Raw genomic sequence first — 23,438 nt, forward strand, 5'->3', positions numbered from 1 at the left:
CTGAATTGCAAACTTAAAAATCCTTAAAACAGTAAATTTTCTGTTAATTTAAAAAGGTTTTTTAGTTCCCCTCCCAAGAAACATGCAAGAAACATACCAGATTGATTATGACTTGTTTTCCATAAATAATTACTTGTGAATCAAAATGCCTTTGGAAGCCATCCATCTAGAACAGGAAAAGGATATTATTTACTTTTTATATTATAGGAATATTTACAACATTTGTAAAAGTATGCCCCACATGTCCTATTTCTGTACTTAAAAGAATGGTGTTAGGCTCTTGTTGCTTTTGCTGCTTCCTGTCGCCATGGACTGCTGCCCTTCTGCCATCGTGCCTGGGAGCCAGCCAATTATGGACTAAAACCTCTATGAACCATAAGCCAAACCAACCCTTTCTCTTTAAAAAGAACGGTATCAGGTAGGAATCATGTCTTCTATGTAGTCTAATACCATGTAGCAAACAGTAACGAAAAGCCATTTCCCTCTGAGCTACAATATGGAATATATGAAGCACTCTAATGACAGCGTAAAGTTGCGGGCCTGCCTGAGGCCCTCTCAAATCTGCGCCTGCCGCCCCACTCCATCAGCCTCTCTCCACACTTCTAAACTGCCAGCTATGTAGAATTTGGGATTAAAGGCTCACAGTGGGTAGAACCCAGGAGAAGGCCCGAACAAACACATGTCCTGTGCACAAACTAACACGCCTGGGTTCTATTTTTAGCCAGTGAAAACGGCAGGGAAGATACACACATGATTTGCTACTTTGTTGATCTGTGGCAGTGGTTTGTACTTGAGGTTTGGTCTTTGGGACCAGAAAACAGGTATTGATCCTCGAGTCTAAAAGAAAAAAGAGAAACGTGAAAAGAAACCCAAATAAATTTTGTTTTTCTGAACTTACTGTCAGCAGTACAGATATTAATGGTCACAATGAAAAAAAAACAAAACAAACTACACGCTCTGAAAGAGTACATATGTACCTACTTTTAAGGTTCGTGTTTTATGGTAATAGGCTCAGAAAGAACTTTTCCTGTTCTCCAACTCCGCATCGGGTGACAGACAGGACCACGGCCCTCTTCCCCACACAAACACAAGCGCAGCCACCCTCCCCCAGAATTGTGAAACAAATTAAGTTGGTAAACCGAGGTACCACTGTATTATCTATTGTAATTTAGTGGTATGAAAAATTAGAAAATTGCTTCTCATTCTCAAAGGAATACCTTTACGAACATATGAGCATTTTGGCCATGAACACCAGAGCAGGAAGTGCCTATGAGTCCGTAAGGGGGCAACCAAGGAGAGGTATTACTGTACTTCCTGGAAGTGCGAGGCAGGCACAGCCAAGCATGGCATCAGCCCGTCCTGTCTCCGTGGGCCTGGAAGTTCTGCAGAGCTAAGCAGGGGAGGGCTACATTTCCACAGCCTTCATACCTGCTCTCCCCTTTAGGGATTCAATTTAAGGGCAGGAAATGCCCGCCAGTGCCAGACTAATGAATGGCAGTGGACTTTTTTGGAGTGGACTTTTCCACACTGTAGACAAAGATATTATTTAAGAAAGGAAGGGAAGGAAACAAGACTGAAAAGTAGGATCATGCAGACAAAGCCACCAGATGGACTAACTCACCTGTACAAATGAAGCCCTGCTCCCATTATAGTGCACAATTTGCTCTGTTTCTACAAAGTTAGCTGCATGGCCTTCAGAATCAATTCCTAAATTGAAAAAATATTAAGTTAATTAGATTGTGTACATAAGAAACACCAGAAACTCACTAACTCAGGTTAACTTGGTTCAGATTAACGGAAAAGTACTGTACTTATAAAATTAAAATTCAAACAAATGCATAGTACATGCCCAGAAAACTAATGCAACCTTACTCATTTAAACAGGCTTACAGGAGCATTAGAGGGCTGCTAGTAAACAGGTGTAGTTGGCTGCTATTTCTTATAAACGTCCTCTAAAACAGGGCTTAAGCTTGAGGTGCCTTTTAAATAAAAAAGTCTTCCCAAACATGTCCATAACCCTACTTTGAAAAATATAATTTTGAAAGTTAAAAAATTATCACACTTAATAACAACACAATATTAAATGCAACTGTATGTAGCCCACTATGTTAATAGTATTTACTTATAGGGCTGGGGATTTAGCTCAGTGGTTTCACTGCCTGCTGCGCAAGCCCAAGGACCTGAGTCCGATCCCCGGTACCAAAAAAAAAAAACAACAAACCCCCAAAATAGTATTTACTTATAATAATGCGAATGGTGTTTAGAAGATGTTTAATTTTAGTTATCAAAAAACTGTATGTGGTCTCAGAACATCTATTACTCCGGGAATATGCCCACGAAACCTAGTCTGAAAAGCGCTGCTCTCAAGTGTTTAAAAAGACTTGGTGCTGGTGAGTCCTTTCCAATATCTGAAGGATTCCCTTACGAGATTGTTTACATGATCTATTTTTACAAAGAAAAGTTTGCTAAATCAAAACAACTTTCAAGCTAGTTACTGATCCAAATTACCAAATTATCAGAGGGAAATCGATGGATTGTGAAGTCCCAAAAATTTATCACCCTTTCTATCTGCAAGCTCCCCTGAGGACTCAGACCCCCAGCAAACCCTGGGTCCCTGTGGAGCACTGAGACAGCGGCCTTGGGGGGAGTCACAGCACCACTGGCAATGTAACTGCACAAGCCAGGCCTAACTGCTACAATGGGCACAACATCAGTATCTAGCGAGGCTATAAAATAATAATGAATACAAAGTACGAAAGGTGACAGCCATGTCACTGTAAGACAAATGTTAATCAGTGACAGATGTGACCCAGTACTGACCCACACCGGAAGCAGCCTCACCTCTGACATAGTAGCGCACCCCAGCTCTGAAACAACTCCTCCTAGAGATGAGGATCCAATCGAAGTACTTCCCATTGATAGAACACGAGTGCATGTTAATAACTGAACCATGTTAAGAAAAATATAGCATGTACAGGTGCATGTATTATTGCTAGATTCAATCTGAATTTTTACCCTAATGAGAATGAATCTTTAAGAGAAAAAAAGGATAGAGAATATGAGCATCTTTAGGGTTCTTCATGAATATTCCTAAGACTGCAGCACCGTAACCTTCTCAATTGGGAAGTTTTGTCAAGCGAGCATCCCTCCAGTGCCACGGGAGCAGAATGCCTAAGCACTTCAGGACAGTGTAAGTAACACGGTTTCCCCCTTTCCATGGTCCTCTCTTTAAAAGCATTAACCATATCTCTACAGAACCTACTGTGAATGGAAAACACATTTAAAATAGACGAACCTTTAAGAATGAAGGGGTATGGACGACTGGAGTCAGAGAAGGAAACCTGAAACCCACTGTGTGTGCACCTGGCTCCTCTGCTCGCCTCCAAGCAGCAGCTGCCGTCTCCTCTGCTCAGCGTCCTTGCCTGTGCTTCTAGCTTTGCTACTAAGCAGGCTACTGTTTAATCTGAGCAGCTTGAGATTCTTCCATGATAGTTCTCTTTCCTTTATTTCCCCACTGTGTTCCTGAGGCTCTGCTGCTGCTGTGTCACACACCACTCCCGTGTGAGTCCGGCTTCTCCGCTCTCCTGCCCACAGACAGGGAGGCCGTGACTCCAGGGATCAGAGGCGGGCAGGTGGGCGGCACACACAGGTGGGCCTGGCCCTGAGCAGCAGCACTGTGGTCCAAGGACCAGCACCATCATGTGATGTCACAGCAAGCGCCAGACGGCAGAGTCCCTCTGGCTCCTCACTCTGCCAACACCTGGCACTGCCTGCTTCCTCACGTGTGCCGGACTGGGGAGGGCCATGAGAGGAGGGCGGGTTTGTTCTGCTGTTTCAGTGGCCATCCTCTCCCTTCCTCATTTGTTTGGTTTGTCTTATGGTTGCTGTCTGTATGTACCATCTTTTTCTTAATACAGTAATTTTATTCATCCAATATAAAGCATGCAATATAAAGTGAGTATCTACGACCCTCCCAAACAGTACCAACACCCGAACCCGCCTGCTCCTCGGCCCTCCAGTCGGCCACCTCAGCTCAGGTTCGCAGAGACTGCCCTCTCACCAGCTTATAGCACACATGACTGAGACGTGAAAGCACCTAAGCTGCCTCGGAGGTTACTGCAGTGGCCGCACAGCGCTCACACACATGCACCCCCTCCTGTGAGTGCCCAGACACCCTGCCTGCAGGAAGGTCCCTCCTCGCAGGACTGGGGCCCACACTGGCACAGACCCAGCTCTTCGCTGGTGGAACTCGGGCTTGGCTTTGCTCTAACACATGGCAAATTCACAAGGAAACGCCAAGTAAGTGCCAAGCAGTGGTGCCAAGGACACCGGCTGCAAGGGCCGGGGACTCCGCCTCGCTCACCTGGTGTCGTCGGCTCACTACTGGCTCCCTGACAGCACCAGAGGGGATTCCAAGGGGATCTCTTTATGGGCTCTGGCAAATTATCTCTTCTAAGCCAGGTCACAGAAATGAGTAGGACAGCCGCCTGCTGTATGGATGGATCATCTTCCACCGGTTACAGGACAAGCACACACACGGTAGACTCTGAAGAGCATGCAGAACACGAGGAAAATACAAACACTAACTTCCGTCACAGGGAGATAACCTGTGTGTGCATGTGCTGCTGGGGTTAAACCGTAGGCCTCTGCACTGAGCTCCATCCCAGAGACAGGGACCTGGTAAGTCACTATCCTCCTGCCTCAGCCTCCCAGAGTGCTGGGATTAACTTTCCTTCTCCGGACACTGGTTCACACATTCTCGACCTCCAACATTCCTGTCACCCCACGTCCTGGTCCACCACAGAAGCATGGAAGTCCCCTCCACGCTCCTGCCACAGCACGTGGGCAGCAGCACCGACGCTGCGCGGACTCCTGCTCCCTGGGCCAGGCCCCCACCATGCACAGGTCTCAGCTCCCTCCCTCGGCAGCGCACCAGCGAACACTTCAGTCTGCCCCTGCGCAGGTGGGGACAAGGGAAGAGGAGAAGGAACAACATCTTCCCCGGCAGGCAGCACGTTCAACCCACCTGCGGCTCTCAGACACCGCCCTGTGGACTGGCTTCCTTTTCCTGCTGGCCTCTGCTGGTTTGTCCTCGTTTCGCAGAGCGATCCCAGAACCTGGCCCTCTGCTCACTCATTCTGGTTCCCTCATCCTCACTGGGTCACACTGACCCTTTCAGACTCTGAGCACCATCGTCTTCAGGAGCCCTCTGCACTCCGAGCAGCTCTCCGCCATCGGTGCTTCCATCCCAGGCACAAAGCACCTCTGCCTGGACACCTGCAGCTCCCCTAACCATCCAGTGTCGCCCTGGCTGCGCTTTCCTTAGTCTCCGCCTCCCAGTATGAACCTGGCTTATGCTAATTCTCTCTCTACTCAAATCTCCCCCAAAGCTTCTCTTTTTTTTTTTGGTACCGGGGACCGAACTTGGGACCTTGCGCTTGCAAGGTTTTTGTATTTTTGCAGTTCCCAGGCCTTTGCACGGAGTCATATACCCAACTCTTTTGTATTTTTATTTTTTTATTTTTTTGGTACCGGGGATCGAACTCGGGACCTTGCCCTTGTGTGGCAGGTGCCGGAACCACTGAGCTAAGTCCCCAGCCCCTCTTTTGTATTTTTCAATTCTGAGATAGGATGTCATCAAGCAAATTACCCTGGCTGGGCTTGAGCTTGTGATCCCCCTGCTTCAGCCTCCCAGAGTGCACCACTCTTTCTGGCTTCTCAAGATCTTTAAAGTAAAAGCACCCGTTCCCTCCCAGGGCCTGCAAAGCTCTGAACAACCTGGGCACAGCTGCTTCCTGACCACAGCTCTTCCTGTTCCTGCTCACTCCAGGCTCGCTGCTGCCTGGGTTCAGCTTGCTGAGCTGTGTGTACATGAAACATGGAGCTGCTTTTCTAGTCAACAAGCTACATTCAACAAAAGCACAAAACACACTTAAAGCTTTAAATTTGAAGCTTAACAGGTAAACTTTCTAAAACTGTCTAGAAAAAGTAGTTTTGCAACCTCACTTGATACTGCCTATTCACTGTCTCATTTTGAAAACAAAAACAAATGGCCCAACCCTTTAAGCATTAATCATGTTTGTTCTTTTATCCTCAAGAGCTGTGGACACCTTCCGGGAAAGGCGGGAGACAGATGCAGAAGAAACAAGGCTTTATCAGATTCTCTCACTCTCATGCCCTCGAAAGCACGCTACTCCCGCTATCTCCTGCTTTTAAGCCGAACCAGGATAATAATTTAATAAGACCCCGATAGCACAGCGATTAACACATCCATCCGATTATTGTGTCACAAGCTTCTGGGGCTGCGTGATGAAAGAGATCCTGTCCTTTCCTGTCCTGAGGGATGATCCTGATCACAGGCTCTCCTCAGCAGATGCCGACCTGTTCTTTGAGAGCCAGCTCTCCAATAAAGCTTCCTGGCCTTTATTAACAAACCTCTGATGTGACTGTGTCTTTAAAATGAACCTACAATTAGGTAATCGTTACTCATTCGGTACTTGTACTAGGACTGGATTTTCTCCAAGCACTATTCTTTGTACTCTAGCTTCACTTTCCTATCACTATTCCAAATGACAAGTACAATTTCTAACTGTGCTTCTCTTCAAGTTGCTGAGTTCCCAAGTAAAACCTTTTAATGACTAAGGGAAGGTCTCCCTTAAACAGCCAGATACACTCTACTCTTGGGTAGATGACCGACACAAAATAACATTCCTTTTCTTTAAACCACCAGCTTCAAAACTGTTTAGGCAATAATTTAGTCTGAAAGTTCATTTTTTAAATAAAACAAAACAAAACATGGCTGCTTATATTCAGTATGCTAAGATTTCACATCAATAAGTTTAATGCTTTTATCAGCAACAACTTCTACTGACCCCAAATACTCTGTTCATGCCGTATTTGAGACTGTCTACATCTGCCTTACAAGATTAAGAGAAAGACTGCTTGAAATTAAAGAATAATATCGTGTAAGGATACAGCCATGTAACACCGGAAGAGCAAACCGATGGACCTGAAATGAAGACACATATTTAGAATAAATATACATTAAAATAAATAAATACAGCAGCACTGTATATAAGTACATTACACATAGGGAAGTAATACACAAACAGAACAAAGTAGTAAGCTTACTCAAAACTTTTCTTTTTAAACAGACATTTCTGGCCAGGGATTTAGCTCAGTGGCATTGTGCCTACCTCGCAAATGCAAGGTCCTGATTTCGATCCTTGGTACCAAAAAACAAAACAAAGAAACAGGTATTTCTAACATTACATTAAGTATGCAGGGTAACCATTGGGGTGTGAATATTCAGAATTTGGAACACTAATTAAATAAACCACATAAGGTTGCATAATGTTTACTTCCCTCCATGGTCTTTGCCTACAACACTTCATACCTTCCAGGAAAGGATTTTCCATGTTAATCACAGCTCAAATGACTTTTCCAAAAAAAAAAAAAATCACAGCAAATGACAATAGGTGGATATGCTGGTGCATGCCTGTAATCCCGGCGACTTGGGAGGTTGGGGCAAGAGGGTCACAAGTTCAAGGCCAGCCAGGGCAACACAATGAGACTGTGTCTCAAAATTTTTAAAAAGGGGACTAGGGATGTAGCTCACTGGGCCCAGTGTTCAGTTTCCAGTACTGCTCCCCTCAAAACAGAAAGCACACAAGTCTATTTCCCTGGGTTCAATGCACCATATTTTCCCTGCACCAAGGCTCAGCAATGTTTCCTTCTGTGAGGCTTCCACAGGTGTCGGCTTTGGGTCACCAGCCAGGCAGCATTATTGGGAGGCGGGGCTGAGTGGAGGAAAGCTGGGTCCCTGCGGGCTGGGCCCTGGAGGAGACACTGGGACCTGAGCCAGGCCTCTCTCGGCTTCCCATCCCCCAGGAGGCAAGCGGCTCTGTTCTACCATGCTGCGCTGCCGGGCCACAGCCCAGAAGCACGGAGCTAGCCGCAACCTGGGAAGCTGGAAGCCAAGTAATATTCCCGGAATTGCATCACAGTGATGGAAAGCTAACATAACAGGAGATCACAGTAAACTATCAGGCTTCTTCAGCCTGCAGGGATGGGTGGGGGTCGACCTGGTCAGAATCAGAATTCTCATCCAGATCCCGGGTGGCCAGGGAGTCTCCTGACACTCGGGCAGGGACAGCAAGCAGGCGCTCGTGTCCGTTACCTCCGGCTGCGCAGACAGCTCTCTCAGAAGATGACCGTTCCAGACGAACCGCTGATCTGCCTGAGAGAAGTGTGAGACTGAGTCCAGTATCTCCTCCACACTGAGCCTCTCAGGGAGAAAACCCCCGCAGCGCTGTGCCCATCGGGCGGCTGCAGGTAGGGTTCTCGGGCGAATCCACCCACCCAGGAACTCCACCCCCCTCGCCCTGCTCCTGTCTCTCTGCCTCACCCACGCAGGCCCCGGAGTCCTCTAAGAGGCTGTCTCTCCCATCAACCGATCATCGGGCACTAAATCCCCCCAAACCCATGCTCTGTCTCACACTTCTCCTCCCTCACCCAGCCACGATGGACCCCAGCCTGCTCCTTTGAGGGTGTGGGTCAGCTTCCCTGCCTGGGCCCCCAGAGCTAAACAGGGGGTTCTCTTGTGGCCCAACTCATAATGGGTGACAGAAACCTTTTAAATTCTGTCTATTCCCTAAACATAGCTATGGCTTGTTAATTCAAAAAAAAAAAAAAAAATCAAGACAGCAACTACCAGGTTCCTGAACCACAGCAACTTTTGGATGAGAGCACACCAGACCTAATTTTTAAAATACATTCATCTTTAAAAAAAAAAAGTACTTGGATATTTTTCAACTTCTTATATCAGACTGTTACTTTTCTAGTTAAAATATAAATACCATCTCTGATGAAATCAACTGCTGGAAAATTGATTTTTATAAGCTCATTATGTCAAAAACAATATGGAACAATGAGAGCTAAGAAATTACAAATGAATCCAATGCTAGTTTGAAGATCTGACATCTCAGACTTAGTACTTGGTAGCCTGGTAGTATTTATTCAAAAATACAACTCTCAAGGTTTTCCTCTAGTTAAATGTTTGTGTGTTTACACTCAATTTCTGAGTATCTACAACAACGGTTCTCAATTTTGTCTGTGTACATACACGGATTCCATGGCCCTCGATCTGGAATTTGATACAGATTTGAATATAGTCCCAGGCACAGTGGTGCATGCCTGTAAGCCCAGGTACTCAGAAGGCTGAGGCAGGACCAGCGGAAGTTTGAGAACCACCTAGGGAACTTAATGAGACTCTGTCTCAAAATAAAAAGTACTGTTTGGTATGAGGCCCTGGGTTCAAACCCAGACCTACAAATAGGGAAAGAAGCATGGTGTGTTCTCAAACTCCCCCCACATGATCCTTATCCTAATGTAGCCAAGAGTAAGAAAATTCAAACTCATGGATGCAGCATGGCTCAGGGGTAGAGCGCTTGGCCAGCCAGCATGCGTGGAGCCCAGAGCTCCACCACCGACAGGGAGGAGGGTCAGTGACAAAAACTGATACAAATTTGTGTGTATGAAAAATAGGGCTGGGGATTTAGCTCAGTGGTTCCGGTGCCTGCCTCCCAAGTGCAAGGTCCCCAGTTTGATCCCCGGTACCAAAAACAAAAGAAAAAAGAAGAAAGAAAAAGAAAAAGATATGTTCCTTTACAAAAATAAATCAAAAAAGAAAATGACTGCAGATGAAGCTTACCCTTTCCAAGAGACTCATTTCTTGGAACTCTGGGCTGGTATTGGACAGCCGCTGCAAAGTGTGGGTCAAATCGTAGGTTGCAGAGAAGTAAAATCCATCCACACTCAGGACATTGTTTAGCATCGCTAGGAACGTTTTATTGTCTTGTAACTGTAAACAAACAAAGGGGGGGATCAGTTTCTCATAGTTGAAAGGAACTCTGTTAGCACGAAAAGAGTAAAAAACTGGAAACATGCAACAACCCTGTTAAATACCACAGGCCAGCAAAGGGGACAGCTCCTGACCCACACAGAACCCACCCCACCCTACAGATGTGCTAGGGCATTATCGTTATCTGAGGGCCTGAGTGGGGCCTCCTGCCTTCTGCTACCCTCCCCCATTCTCACTCTGCAGGGCAGGAGAGCTATCGTAATGAAAAAGTGGCACTTCCAGTGGTAACCTGTGTGCTAGACTCTCATGACAGCCCTGCTTGGTAAGAGCCGTTATCCTCATCTGGCAAATGAAACAAATGCACGAGGGGCCCAGTGACACAGACAGCAAACAACAAAAGATTAACATTATCGTCATCTGCAAGAAACTGTACTGGTTTGGGTTGGAAAGAAAACAGAATTTATTTTTCTTTAAAACAAAGGTTAAAAAAAATTCCAGTAAAACCAATAGTCACCTTTATTTTTCGATAATAATCTTAACTGGCTTTCCCAATGAATAACAAGATGACACCGGTTTTTACCCACGTTTTAAAAGTAACTGTCAATATCTGTTAATGTTTGATGATTACCAAATGATTAACATGTCACAAACCTACATAATACAAATTTTTAATTTGGGTTCAGACATTTCTAATATTTTCCCCGAAGGCAAAGGCAAGGCACATGCAGTGGGCAATGCTCAAGTCACTACATGTCCTGACAACAAAGCAGAACAACTGCAATCACCAAGTAAATATTCCTGGCTGTTAAACGGATACAGCCATCTTTTTTTTTTTGGTACCGGGGATCGAACTCAGGTTCTTGCGCTTGCACAAACCACTGAGCTAAATCCCTGGCCCCACAACTTTCAATTTTTAGGAAGCAAACACTGCAAGTAAAATTACTCTGGAAGAAAATAACTCTCAATAGATGCCTGTAGTCTACAGCGATAGCACCCTGACCATGCCTGATCTTATCCATAGATGTCTGTAACATAACGCTGAGTAAGAAAATAGGAAGTTCTGAAAACCAGACCAGGACAGGCCCATGTATGCAAGTCTCACACACGTCAGGTGAAACAGGCACCGCTGGGGTGAGCAGGCAGCGCTTCCCCCTCTCGCAGTGGGGACTGCAAAAGCAACCCAGCCAGTCTCGCCTCGGCCATCGCGAACCGCCTTGATAACTTGCCAGAAAAGTCAGGACTCTTCCATGGCTTTAAGTTTTGGAGTTTTTTGGTCAAAATATTAAAAACTCTCTTAAGTGATAATTGCACAGGGAAATAAAAAAAGTAAAACTAATTTTTGGTGCAGAATCATGCAAAGCATTAGAAACATGAGGATTTAAAACACTTCATCTCTCTGTTAAGGAGATGTGAACAGAGCCTGCCCTCCTCTCCTCGCCACACGGCCCCTGCTGTGGAGCACCCACTCTCCCTGCTGAGCCGTCGCCACTATCCAGGGCCAGGCCGGCGTCTGACCTGTCATCTTCGCACGTCAATGTCAAGGGCTTTGCAGTGGACCCTCAAGTTACAACTGGCCTGATGTACGAATAACTTGGTTTAGTTTTAACTTATGACCAAAGTCTTGAGTTATGACCCAAATGCCAGCCGCTTGTGCTCCCAGATGGTCTCAGATACAGATTTAATCCTTAAAGAGAGTTCCGGAAGGGGACTTAGCTCTGTGGTGCCACTGCCTGCCTTGCAAGTGCAAGGTCCTGAGTTCAATCCCTAGTACCAAAAAAAAAGTTCCAGAAGGAACAATACAGCATCCTTTCCTGTGTGGGGTTCACTGAGAAATCCTGGGCCAACATCTCTCCAACGACAGAGATCTGCCTGTGTACAGGAGAGAGACTCTGAAGGCTGTGTAGAGGAGCCTGAGTCTTCACTGACCAACCTGAGTTACAACCAGCCCTGGGGAACAAGTTGAGTTCATAAGTCCAGGGTCCACTGTACCATGAAGTCGGTGGCACAACTTCCTCCCCTCTTTCTCCTTTTTATCATGGCCACTTCATCATCGATGCTCACTCACTACGTTCCCCCTCACCGCCGACAGCTGGCTGTGTATCTAGGGTCTCTTCAATAGTGACAACGCTAGCGACTTCTGTGCTCCATGTATGTTCAATCTCAGCTTCACTTCCAAAGGTGGCATTTTTTTCTTTTCATGTTTGCTAGGTTAATTCTTCACTCAACAAACCTTGGTAAGTAAAATTTAAACTGTGCTGTTGGGGAACTGGTGTTAACCAAATCAAACAACTGAAATTTATGTATAAGAATCAGGTAAAAGAGAGGACCAACTAAAACATACTCTGCACACACATGTGCACACATATACACACACGTGTTAAGTGTGAAGAAAACTTCTCAGGGCAAAGAATCAAATAAGTAGAACTTTAAAAGCTATCTAGTATTTTATTTTTCTATAGAGAATATGAAGTCAAATCTGGATGTTGAGTAAATGTATATTTCATTCTTTTCTCCCCATAAGAAATTTCGTAATTTAAGAATTTATTCTTAAAAAATCCCCAAACCAGCCAGATACAGTGGTGCACGCCTGTATCCCAGCACTTAGGCAGAGGCAGGAGGATCGCCACAAGGTTGAGGCTAGCCTGGGCTACACAGTGAGCTCAGGGCCAGCATGAGCTATAAAGCAAGACTCTGTCTCAAAAAAAAAAAAAAAACAAAATCCCAAAACCAATAAAATATATGGGCAATTTTAAAGATATTTTTTATGCCTGGGTAGAAAGTCAGATAGAATGACCTTACTTAATAATGAGACTTAACAGAAATCCACCACACTTTGTATTCTGCAACCCTGCCCAGTGGTATGTCTTCGGCTTTTGCAATTAATAATGCTGTCCAGTTCTTACCTGAATATCAGTTAAGTGCAACATGGTCTTCTTATAAGAAAGAATATCAAAATCTGTTGCTTTCCAGATTACATGATTGAAAAATTCGCCTACTTTCATCTTTTTGGTAATGACAATAAGATAATTACCTGGAAAAAGCACAGTGAAACAGACAAAGATACAAAAATTGGTAGAGCACCAGCTTAAGTTCAAGCCAGAGCAGCACCACCAAAACAAAAAACAGAAACAAAAACCTAGAAACCAGAAAAAGGATCACCTTGTAGTACTCAGATAAAAGGCCCACTTTTTAAAAGTAATCTTACAATTTATGAATACAAAAACTAGTGTACTATTTAGAAACATTCCTATGAATGATCAAAGTTCTTCTCAAAAAGATAAAAACAAAACCTTCTTTTCTGGTAACCAAAGAAGTGAGTCATCTTAGCTGGCAGGACGAAGAGAGAAAATGCTTCTCCTGCCCTCCTGCCCCAGGTTCTATTTCCAGCACGCAGACCGGCCACTACCATGCCACTCCAACATTCCCTGCACCACTGTAATGTGGAAAACCGTGCTGGGCCACTTCTGCTCACCAGCTGCTGCGGTCTTAGGAGGTGAGCGGTGCCTTAGGGTTTCATTTAGCAGGTGTGATGGCACATACTTGCCATCACAGCACTCCAGAAGCTGAAGCAGGATCACAAGTTTGAGCCCAGCCTGGGCAACTTAGTGAGATCTGGTCTCAAAATAAAAAACAAAAATATGGATAGGGACAGCTCAGGGAGAGGACCCTGGGTTCAGTACTGAGAAAAAAAAATTATTTAAATGCTCTTAGAATTTACAGAAAAATTCTACCTAATTAGGAATTTTAGCTCTAGTTGAAATACAACCAAACATGAAACTTTTCTTTTAAAACAGAATCCAGGCTAATAAATTTAACCACTTGGGGAGTTAGAAACAATAATAACAAATACAGAACCTAGAGATTTTTGCCTAAAGCATTTCTTAATTTCACAGTCTAATGCTAACAGTCGATTTAATTACCTTCTCCGCCTTCTTAGCTAATTTTCTCTTACCTGCCACCAGATGGATTGTGCCCAGTATACCAAAAATTGGTCTTGTGACAGCTGAAGGAGGAACATCCTTCTTGACTAAAGAAAGAAAGATCAGATTAAAAAACGCTCACAAATAGAAATAAAATTTAGGTTGACTTCAAGTTACTTTAACTAAATCAATATGCATGATTTCTCTACAAAAAAGTAACGGTCCTTCATTAACGTCAGACCTCCAATTCATGGAATGCAAAATAAAGATGACCACCCACCGTGCAAAGGCCTCTACCTGTCTAGAATACGGTGTCAACAGTCACACACTTCAGGTTACCCATCAGGTAAACTGTAGGTTGCTTCTAATGCCAATTTTCAACCAAATTTATTCACCCTCTTGCCAGGAACTAGGTACTTATCTCTTTAGGAAAACTAAAGAATAAGTGGAAGTGAGGATTTGAGACCAGATTTTCATCTTAACATGCAACTAACAGAATGCAAACAGAGACTTGTCTACCCACAGCTGCGACTGTGGGAAACACAGGCACCAAGGGAGGGAGGAGAAGCAGCTTAACCAGGGAGTGCAGGGAGGCACCATCGCTAACACTACCTTTGTCAATGATGCTCTTGTTAATACAACAGCCATCTCACCAGGCTCCTCTCACAATTCTTAACCTTTCAGCCAATAGTTCACAAAACACAGTTTGCAGAACTCTAGTTTAGAAAATAATGCCGCACAGGGAGGAGGGAGATTTTACAAGTAAGCTTCTTTAGCTTCATCTCCAGTGACCTCTACTCCTCGACAGAGCCATGATGTACATTAGGAGAATAAAGGCCTAGAAAGCCTCCACCAAAGAGAGCTGACCCATTGTTAAATCCAAGATATCCCAAGGTTATGCTGCTGGAAAGCTTTTCTTTCCATTGCTGCTTTTTATCATCCTGAAATCCATTTTCGAATCACTGCTGTAAACCCAAGGCCTGGTTCTTGAATGTAGTTGTGACAGTAACTCTGGAGGTCTAAAGTCCCTTGGTTTTCTCTTATTAATCCCATGTAGCTATACTCGGACACAACCAACTCCCAGGAGGAAGAGGAAGACCTGTGCAGAGAGTGTTCCGCAGGTGCATCTGACTACCCTAAATGTACCACTGAGATGGCTGTCAGCTACGGTAACTCAAGTAGAGCACCGATAAAACCTGGATCACTCCTACAGTACATGTTGGTTTTTCATGAAAGAGAAAAGTCCTTCTTTCCTTGGTGCAGCCTGCTCTCCCTGGGCTAAGAGGAAACGGCTGAGCAGCAAGTGCCCTTGAGCTCCCTCATCCCTGACTCTGGGTCCAAGTGTTGTCCCTGGGGCTTCCTGGTGAGGACTGGCAGCACCACTTTTACATCCTAACTACTCCCGACTTTGTTGTCAGTCTACCAAGATGGGTCTCCAACCTCTACCCACAGGTAAAGTGTCACTGAGAGGTCAAGCCTGACTGAAAATGCACCCACACTAAAGCTCTTGGGAAACACGAGCTTCTGTCACCAAGGGAAAAAGAAGCAGTAATTAAACTAATGGTGTAATTAAACCTTAGGAGTCGGGTACTAGGCTTGACTAAAGCAAAAATCAGCTATGTTGAGAGCGGCCACCAAGCAATAGGAAAGACCAACTTATCAAACTGACACAGCCCCAGGGCTGGGGATTTAGCTCAGTGGTTTCGCTACCTGCGGCACAAGCGCAAGGACCCGAGTTTGATGCCTGGTACCAAAAAAAACCAGACTGACACAGCCCTAATTCCATGTCATCAAAGGAAAACTGTCTGCGGTACCTACAAAAATAATGGATAACCAAAAAATGGAAATTTTAGTCACCTTACCAATCACAGACGTATTTTTACATGTTACTCCTCTGTTCAGAGGGTATTTGCCGAATGCCTGCTCTATGGTGACTCAAACATTAAAAAAAAACCACATAACTCTGGTGGTGAACTAGAATTTTCAAACCAAAGAAATGAATTCTAAATATAGTGACAACATCATATGATCATTAATTTGTCACCATAATTATTTCACATAATCTATTTAGGAATCAGTGTTCTATAAAACTGAAAAAAAAAAATGTTTTTCACATCCCTGAGAAGCAAAACCAAAGTACAACTGGACAGACAGACAATGCTTAGGGGCATCATTTGCTCAGAACAGTTAAAATGTTAGTGAAGTGTTATTTATCTTTTATCTATTGAATTATCTGCCAAGTCATAAAGAAATTCCAAAACAAAAATAAAGCAGCTGTTAAAATTCCTTCCACTTAAAGCTGAAACAGTTTTTTGGCAAATACCTCAAATACTACATCTGGAAAGAAGCTTAGACATCTAAACCAATCCTGTTAGAATATAAAGGAACAAAGAAAGCACTTTCTAAAGTTATTAAAGGATACAGATAGTACAATGCTACCTAAAATTTTAAAGATCTTTTCTCCTTTTCATAAAAAGAGCGCATAAGATCAAATGAGGCAGCAAGAATTAAAATCCTACTAAGAAGGCCCTCAGACCCACACCCAGACCATGGGGTCATTATCTGATCCATACACGAGGCCTCGAAGCCAGAGCCGGCAGCAAGCTGAGCATGCAGTACCTGCGAGGGTGACCTCTGTGGACACGCGGTCAATCGTGAGCACGTCATCTGCTCCGTCATCACAAGCTTCCACATAAAACTTTTCAGGTGTGATATGTCTAGAAGAAAACGGAAAGGCATAAACAACTGAATGAAATGAAGATTCCCCAAAGAATGTACTGTAACAATGACGCCAGCGGTTTCATTTTCCTGGCTTCTAAATAGAGGAGGCTGGTTAAGTTCCCCGTCCTTACCAGTTTACTGCAACTCTTATTTGCATATTTAATGCTGACATGGTTTCAATCCGCTATAAAACCATTAACTTAATTTACACAAGAAAACTGTAACTGAATCTAACTCATTATATTTAACCTTATGCAGAAGCAGTGCCGAGTAGCAGCAACAGTCTATATATAGGCTATGTGACCTCAGAGCGTTACTCATCCTCTCTGCTCCTCCCTTGTCTCCTAGAAGAAAGATAACACAGACCCAGCAAGCAGTACTGACGTTTTTTGTTAGAAAGCTGCATGTTCCCAAAAAAGACTCATTCTGTAAAAAACAGAACACAATACAATCAAACAAAGGGAGTAAGAATAGGGCTGGGACTACTCCAGATGTGTGCAACTTGTCCCAAGAATCTAACAGAAATAGAAGTTGGCTCCTCCAGAGGCAATTTAGATAGCTCAGGTAAGTAACTGGGCATGGCTAGAGACTGGCTCAGAAATAAGAACAATGAACCGAAACCATAATGGGAAAATGTGGACAAGACAGACTGAAGCGCGGTTAACACTACCGTGAAGGCGTGGAGCAAGGCCAGGCAGAGAGGCTGGGCTCAGGAACTGTCCCCAAAAGCTAATCTTTGCTGCTCACAAATGAGAGCTGGAAGAATTTCGGTCTGTGCTGAAATCCTTTAATTCTACTTCCACTACTCTGGCTTGCCTACTCTATAAAAAATCTTCTATTAAGCCACACAGCCATCACTGACATCACTTCCTGTTTACCACACTGTACTATTTCTGACTGTAAGTTCTCTGAGGAATACTCAGCCCTTGGTTCTCCAAATGTAACACACCCTTTTATGGTTCATCAGTAAGAACTTGTTAGTATTAACCAGTTCCCATCATTAAAGGTGCTACACTAACAAATGTGATATTAAGTGAATTACTGTGTAACAAAGAAAGCAAATCTGTTTCAAGTATGGCAAGTCTTCGACTCAAACTAAATGCAAGTTCATTTCTTTGCTACTAAATACATCCTATCTGTCTATTCTTTCACTTGCTGAGAGAAGTTGCAGTTGTTTCTGGTTTGGGGTTGTTATGAATAAAGGTTCTCCTTATGAATTAAGGCAGACGTGCATTCACTCCTTTGGGTAACTATCCAGAAGCAGAGTGGCCGGACGTGGCCAACAGTACAAGCACTGTATGGTTAGCCTACATGGGAGGGACTAAGGCCAAGAAAACTTAGGGATGATGGATGTGTCCTCTATTTAACTGTGGCAATGGTTTTATGGGTATAAAAATGTGTTAAAATCTATCAAACTGTACATTTTTAATATGTGCAGCTTAATGTATATCAACTAAGTATCAATAAAGCTATAAAAAGAAAAAGTGAGTAGTCCTAGAACAAAGTAACTTCTCAAGCGTGTCACATTACTGGGTAGCTGCCCTTTGCGCCTCAGGTGGTTTCTACAAGCTGTTGGAATCCACATCCACAGAAGACATTTTACATAAGCAGAGGCTGCACTCCAGGTGTAACGTCTGCCGACTAACACTTACTGAAAAGCTACCATGTACTGAGCATCACAGGCACCAGGGACGAGGAGGGAATGTGAAGGGCAATATGGAATATCAAAAAGTGTTTTAAGTAAAAAGCAGACCTCAAAAACAAGACGTGTTGGCGCACACCTGTAATCATAGCACTAGGGAGGCTGAGGCAGGAGGATTGCTGCAAGTTCAAGGCCAGCTTGAACTACACAGTGAGTTCAAGGGCAGCCTGACCTATGCAGCCAGACCCTGTCTCAAAAAACAAAGCAAACAAAAAATTGTGAATGTCTAATTTTATTTGTAAAGGCAGGAGTCTGTAAAATAGCATAGAACCATCTTTAAAAAGACAGCATGTGTTGTGGTCAGGGCTTTACAAGGGAACAGATTTAATACAGGACACAATTTATAGGATTATTTTATAATAGTCACCAAAAAGTCAAATGCAGAGGAGTGCAAGAGATTAGCCACACACTAGAGACCCAAAGAACCCAGCCAAGGCCTGGATCCCACGGCAATGTCCTGCACAAGTCCAGCCCAAGCCCTAGAGTCCGAGGCCGTGTCCTCCATGAGTCCAGCCGGAGGCCCAAGGCCCAAGGCAATGTCTCACACTTGTCCATATCAAGGATCTGCACCCAGAAGGCCCAAAGGCCAGTGGTGGGAGCCAGAAAACCTACTCCAGGGTGAAGGATTTATGCCACAGGCTGAGGGATCCACACTGGAGCCAGGAAGTGATCCTCACGGTGAAGATCAGAGATCCCCTGACAGAAGAGCAGCCACTCCCAGCCACAGCGAGGCTCCGAGCTCCTCCTCTGAGAACAGTCAAGTTCGCATCAGGAAAACCATCTGCAGCAAGCTTCTCCTAGAAAATCAACAGCCATCGATCTTCCCCTCCAGTCACTTTTCATGCCATTGGCAACAGTCCTCAGGTGGATCCTCCGCGCCCAGACACTGATTCAGTTCAGCTGGGCGTTCCAAAATGACTGTTAGTTAATCCACCACAGCATGAGATGCAGGTTACACGCTACTACTTTTTGTCAGTCATTTTTAATCTGCACAGCTAGACTTCCAGGAAGATGGTGGAGTGGTGAGCAGCAGAGAAAGAGCCTCTCTGAGATTTGGTGTCCTGACACTGGAACATAGGAGGGTAAGAAGGAGGGAAGTGGGTCCTCAGGATCCAGAAAGGATCTGAAGCGAGCATTGAAATCCACGGGGAGAGTAAAGGCAGAGACTTCAATGAAGAGGGAGGTGCAAGCAGCAATTTCTCCCAGAGCCTGGACTCAGGGCTTGGGAAGGGCGGGTCAAACCTGCAGATGCAGGGTGACTACTGGCGACCCCAGAGGCCTCCTCAGAGAAATGCACCAGTGGAACGGAGGTGGACAAGGCACACTGCAGTGGCTGGTGAGTTATTCGGGCTCAGAGCTCACCTAGGAGAGGGCCATTGGCCGATAGCCATCTTGGAGAGGGGCCAACTAAGCTCGCAACTCAGAACAGCTACAGGCCAACTCTATCTAGTGGCTCTTGGTGTCTTGGTGAAGATGGCCAGTTCAAGTCAGCAGGAGGCACATAGACTATTGCAGGCTCAAAAAATCCAGGTCCACCTTCAGAGCCAGAAAAAAGCCTGAACTTCAGTGGAACTAAAGGTATAGGACAGCTGAGATTATCCAGCAATCACTGAAAAGCTACAGCGAGCTTGCTGGGATGAATCAATTTGGCTCTGGACTCTGTCTGCCCATGTTGTCTACCACTGACAGCAGAGACACACCTAGAATTGGACTTTTTTTTTCTTCTTTTCTGGTTCTTGTGTTTTCTTTTTTTCTTGATTTTAAAATTTGAAGGATAATCCCCCAACTCAGAATCCAATACCTGGCCACACTGTCGAATACTGTGAGCGTAGAATTAAAACATTTTCAGATACACAAGATCTCAAAAGAGAACACTCTTGGCTTGCTCTCAGAAAGGAGAAAGGGGGGGGGTGCCACCTTCCATGCAAGCACAAGGTCCTGAATTCGATTCCCAGTACCAAAAAAAAAAAATCAGAAAGGAAAGGTGTGGGCTGGGAATTTAGCTCAGTGGTTCTGCCGCCTGCCTCACAAACACAAGGACCTGAGTTTGATGCCCGGTACCAAAAAAAAAAAAAAAGAAAGGAAAGGTGTGTTTCAGCAAAAGAAGGGAAGAGGCCTCAACAGAGGCCTGAAATGTAAAACAGAGGATGAAAGGAATTCTCATGCCAGTGGTGGACAGAAGCACCAGACAATGGCCACAAGGCAGCTACATAAACATCCCAGACTGAAGCAGGGGACAGAGGGCGCCTGTAGCAGAGACTCAGAAGAAAAAGCAGCTTAGAGTGCCAGCATGCCTGCAAGGAGGTCTGCAGCGCTGTCAGGGAGATGAAAGATTAATCAGTCTATTTTAAAGTCAAGCAAACAAAATGCACCAAGGCCCTTCGTATTTTCAGAAAAAATAAATGCTTTTATAAGGAAAAATAATTATGATACACTATGTGATTTCATTTGAACCACACCTACATAACCATAACACTGTGAATACAGAGTATCTTCCTATGATTATATCAGAGGAGAGGAAAAGAGAGTGATAAAAGCTATCTTCTGAGGAAGTCATCAGATAACCGAAACTAAAGCCAGGAAACAGCAGAACCCTGCCACCTGCAAATGTGAAATAAGCAAGGCATGGTGCCACATGTCTGTCATCCTAGCACTCTGGGAGGCTGAGGCAGGAGAATGGCAAGTTCAAGCCCAGCTTGGACCACTGAGCAAGACTTTGTTTCAAAGTTAAAAAAAAAAAAAAAAAAGCTGGAAATGTAGCTCGGTGTGAGGGCCCTGGGTTGAATCACAAGGCTTCTGGTATTTTATTCCCTATTCTTTTGATGAAGATGGTGGCACCTGCCTGGACAACCTGAGAGGACTGTTTCAGCAACCATGGAGGTACAAGCAGACAAGAAAACAAGAACAAGCCAGGAAATCCCATCTCTCACAGGGAAACTGCTATTATTCTTAGCCAATGAGCAGACACAATGTCTACGTGTACCTTCTTGGAGGAACAAGAAAAGGCAGGAGGGCGGATTCCTTAGTTAGTCTATGAATAAAGCTATGAATAAAGCAGGAGTCGCTCCATGGGGACAGGAAGGTGTGTGTGTGTGGCTCCTGGGAAGCCAGGCCTCCCCACCTCCCTAGAGCTTGGGAATGTGAGTGGTTAGGGTGTGGCAATCCAGGTATCCGCTCAGAAGGGTCACTCCAATGCACCTGTTGACCCAGCTGCCTTACACAGATGGGTAACTGGGGGCTCTGGGTCGCGCAGCCAGGGTCCAACTCCAGGTCGTGTTCTGCCTTAGTGTGACAGAGTAATGAGCTTGTGCTGCTAACGGTGTGATCATACTGGGACACGGGCTGGGGAGGGGAATCCTGTCTGCACCAGGCCTAAGCTAAGCTGTGGAGGACAAGTGGTGATCAAGGGTGAATAAGGCAAGCTGGGCCCTGCAGACTGTGGGCAGGGGAGGGGCAGGCGCGGGGCAGGCGCATGTCCCCATGAAACGGGTGACAAGTGTGCCTGCCCAGGGGTGCGAGATGTCAGTGTAAGGATGAGGGTCAGGGCTCAGGAAGCATCAGTGCTTGTCCCGCACGCCACCTCTACCCAGCCAGCCTCTCTGCGCATTCACACATGCAGCACGTGTTTTCTGAGCCCCTCCTGGTGCCAGGCCATGAAGGAGCCTGCTGATTAGCTCTTCTCGGCCTCCAAGGATAAAGGCACAGATGATGTTCTGTCTGCTCATTGGCTAAGGATAACAAATCCCCATGAAATGTGGGCTTTCACGGCTGGCCAATGTTTTGTCTGTTCACTGAAAACATTACTCTGAGGCTCCATCAACTTCATCAAGAAGAAACAGAGGATGAAATACCACACATCACTTAAAAAGTTGAAAGTAGATGCTTCCGGGACAGTGGAAGCTGGAAGACAGGAGGGCACTGCTCTGTTCCGAGCTCCGTATGCTTTTTAAACACACGCAGGCTGAGACGCCTCTGGCCTCTGCATTGAGGATGCTGGGGGCATGCTTCTCCGATGACGTCACCGAAAACGCTATCTCCAGGCTTCACAATTGGAGCAATGAACATAGAGACTGTCGGCTAAAAGCAGTCACTGTAACAACTCAGGGCCCAGGGACCACAGTGGCACAGTGCGTGGCAATCCAGCAGACACCGGTGTCTGCACCTGAGGGCCTCTCCTCCCCGACCGCCCAGCGGCCTTGGCAGTGGTCTGAGGCCTGCCCGTCCTAGTCCTGCATGGTGAATTTGGTTCTGTAAGTTTTACTGCTTACACTCTCTGGATTTCATTTCAAAAGCTAGTGAGATTATTAACTTCTGACTCAAGAACAAGTGAGGAAACATTCTGTGATGTAATTTTTGCTGTGTGGATGGTTTTACTGCTACAGTATTTTTGTTTTTAAGTCTTCACTTTCAGTATTCCTCACAAAAAAGCTGAAGCTCAATTTTCTTAGAGAATATAGCAGGTTTAATGAGAAACACATTTTCTTTTTATATAAGGTTTTTTCTGGGCCGGGGATTTAGCTCAGTGGTTCTGCTGCCTGACTCGCAAGCATAAGGACCCGAGTTTGATCCCCGGTACCAAAAAAAAAAAAGTATAAGGTTTTTTTTTTTTTTTTTTGGTACGGGGGATCGAACTCAGGACCTTGCGCTTGCGAGGCAGGCGGCAGCACAATATAAGGTTCTTGACTAATGTGCTCATTGCTTCAATGATAGAATAAGCAGAATTTTAAAAATTGCTTCCTTTTTTCTAACTAAGAAAAGATCTCAGCAGGTCAACTTTTAAACCCAACTTGAGGAGGAAGAAGGTATAGAGTATTTTCTGATAAGAAAGTTTACCAAGTATTACTGAAGACATACTGTGCCAGGATTTTTTTTTTCAAAGGTAAGCAGAGTGAACAGGTTATGCAGCATTCTCAATGTAACAGATACATAGGACTGGTAGACTTCATGGAAACCAAGAAGACGACTCAATGGTAATCATAAACCTGAGAAAAATTTCTTTATGCAAAAAACAGGTCCTCATTTTCTATGATGTACCTCATTTCCATAAAACTCTATCACATTATTTTATGAAATGAGTTTTAGAATATTCTACCCAAGAAAACTACATGGTCATTAACTATGTTGTTGATATAAGATCTCTAAGGTTCACAGTAATACTGTACACCAAAAAGAGCTCCGTCCTATTTAGATGATCCAGTAAGGTGATCAGCACCCAATTAACTATTAATTCTAA

The 23,438-nt window shown here is 44.7% G+C and overlaps 1 protein-coding gene across 2 annotated transcripts in view; it reads right to left on the minus strand.

Moving 5' to 3' along the window:
* Sacm1l (SAC1 like phosphatidylinositide phosphatase) overlaps window positions 1–23,438 on the minus strand; it is a 53,460-nt gene that overhangs the window by 21,997 nt on the left and 8,025 nt on the right. The window contains exons 2-11 of one of the 2 annotated variants that reach the window (XM_004835043.4): window positions 16,402–16,499; window positions 13,815–13,889; window positions 12,766–12,893; window positions 9,713–9,862; window positions 8,180–8,239; window positions 6,976–7,009; window positions 2,842–2,943; window positions 1,622–1,707; window positions 751–837; window positions 98–166 (exon numbers count right to left, since the gene is read on the minus strand). In XM_004835043.4, coding sequence (XP_004835100.1) covers window positions 98–166; window positions 751–837; window positions 1,622–1,707; window positions 2,842–2,943; window positions 6,976–7,009; window positions 8,180–8,239; window positions 9,713–9,862; window positions 12,766–12,893; window positions 13,815–13,889; window positions 16,402–16,499 — 889 coding nt within the window. The remainder of the gene's footprint in view (window positions 1–97; window positions 167–750; window positions 838–1,621; window positions 1,708–2,841; window positions 2,944–6,975; window positions 7,010–8,179; window positions 8,240–9,712; window positions 9,863–12,765; window positions 12,894–13,814; window positions 13,890–16,401; window positions 16,500–23,438) is intronic. The other variant, XM_087186874.1, reaches the window with a different exon arrangement.

Source organism: Heterocephalus glaber, unplaced genomic scaffold (assembly GCF_053883595.1).
Source record: "Heterocephalus glaber isolate CG9 unplaced genomic scaffold, H.glaber_assembly_v1.0 deba00001504, whole genome shotgun sequence".
Taxonomy (NCBI): Eukaryota; Metazoa; Chordata; class Mammalia; order Rodentia; family Bathyergidae; genus Heterocephalus; species Heterocephalus glaber.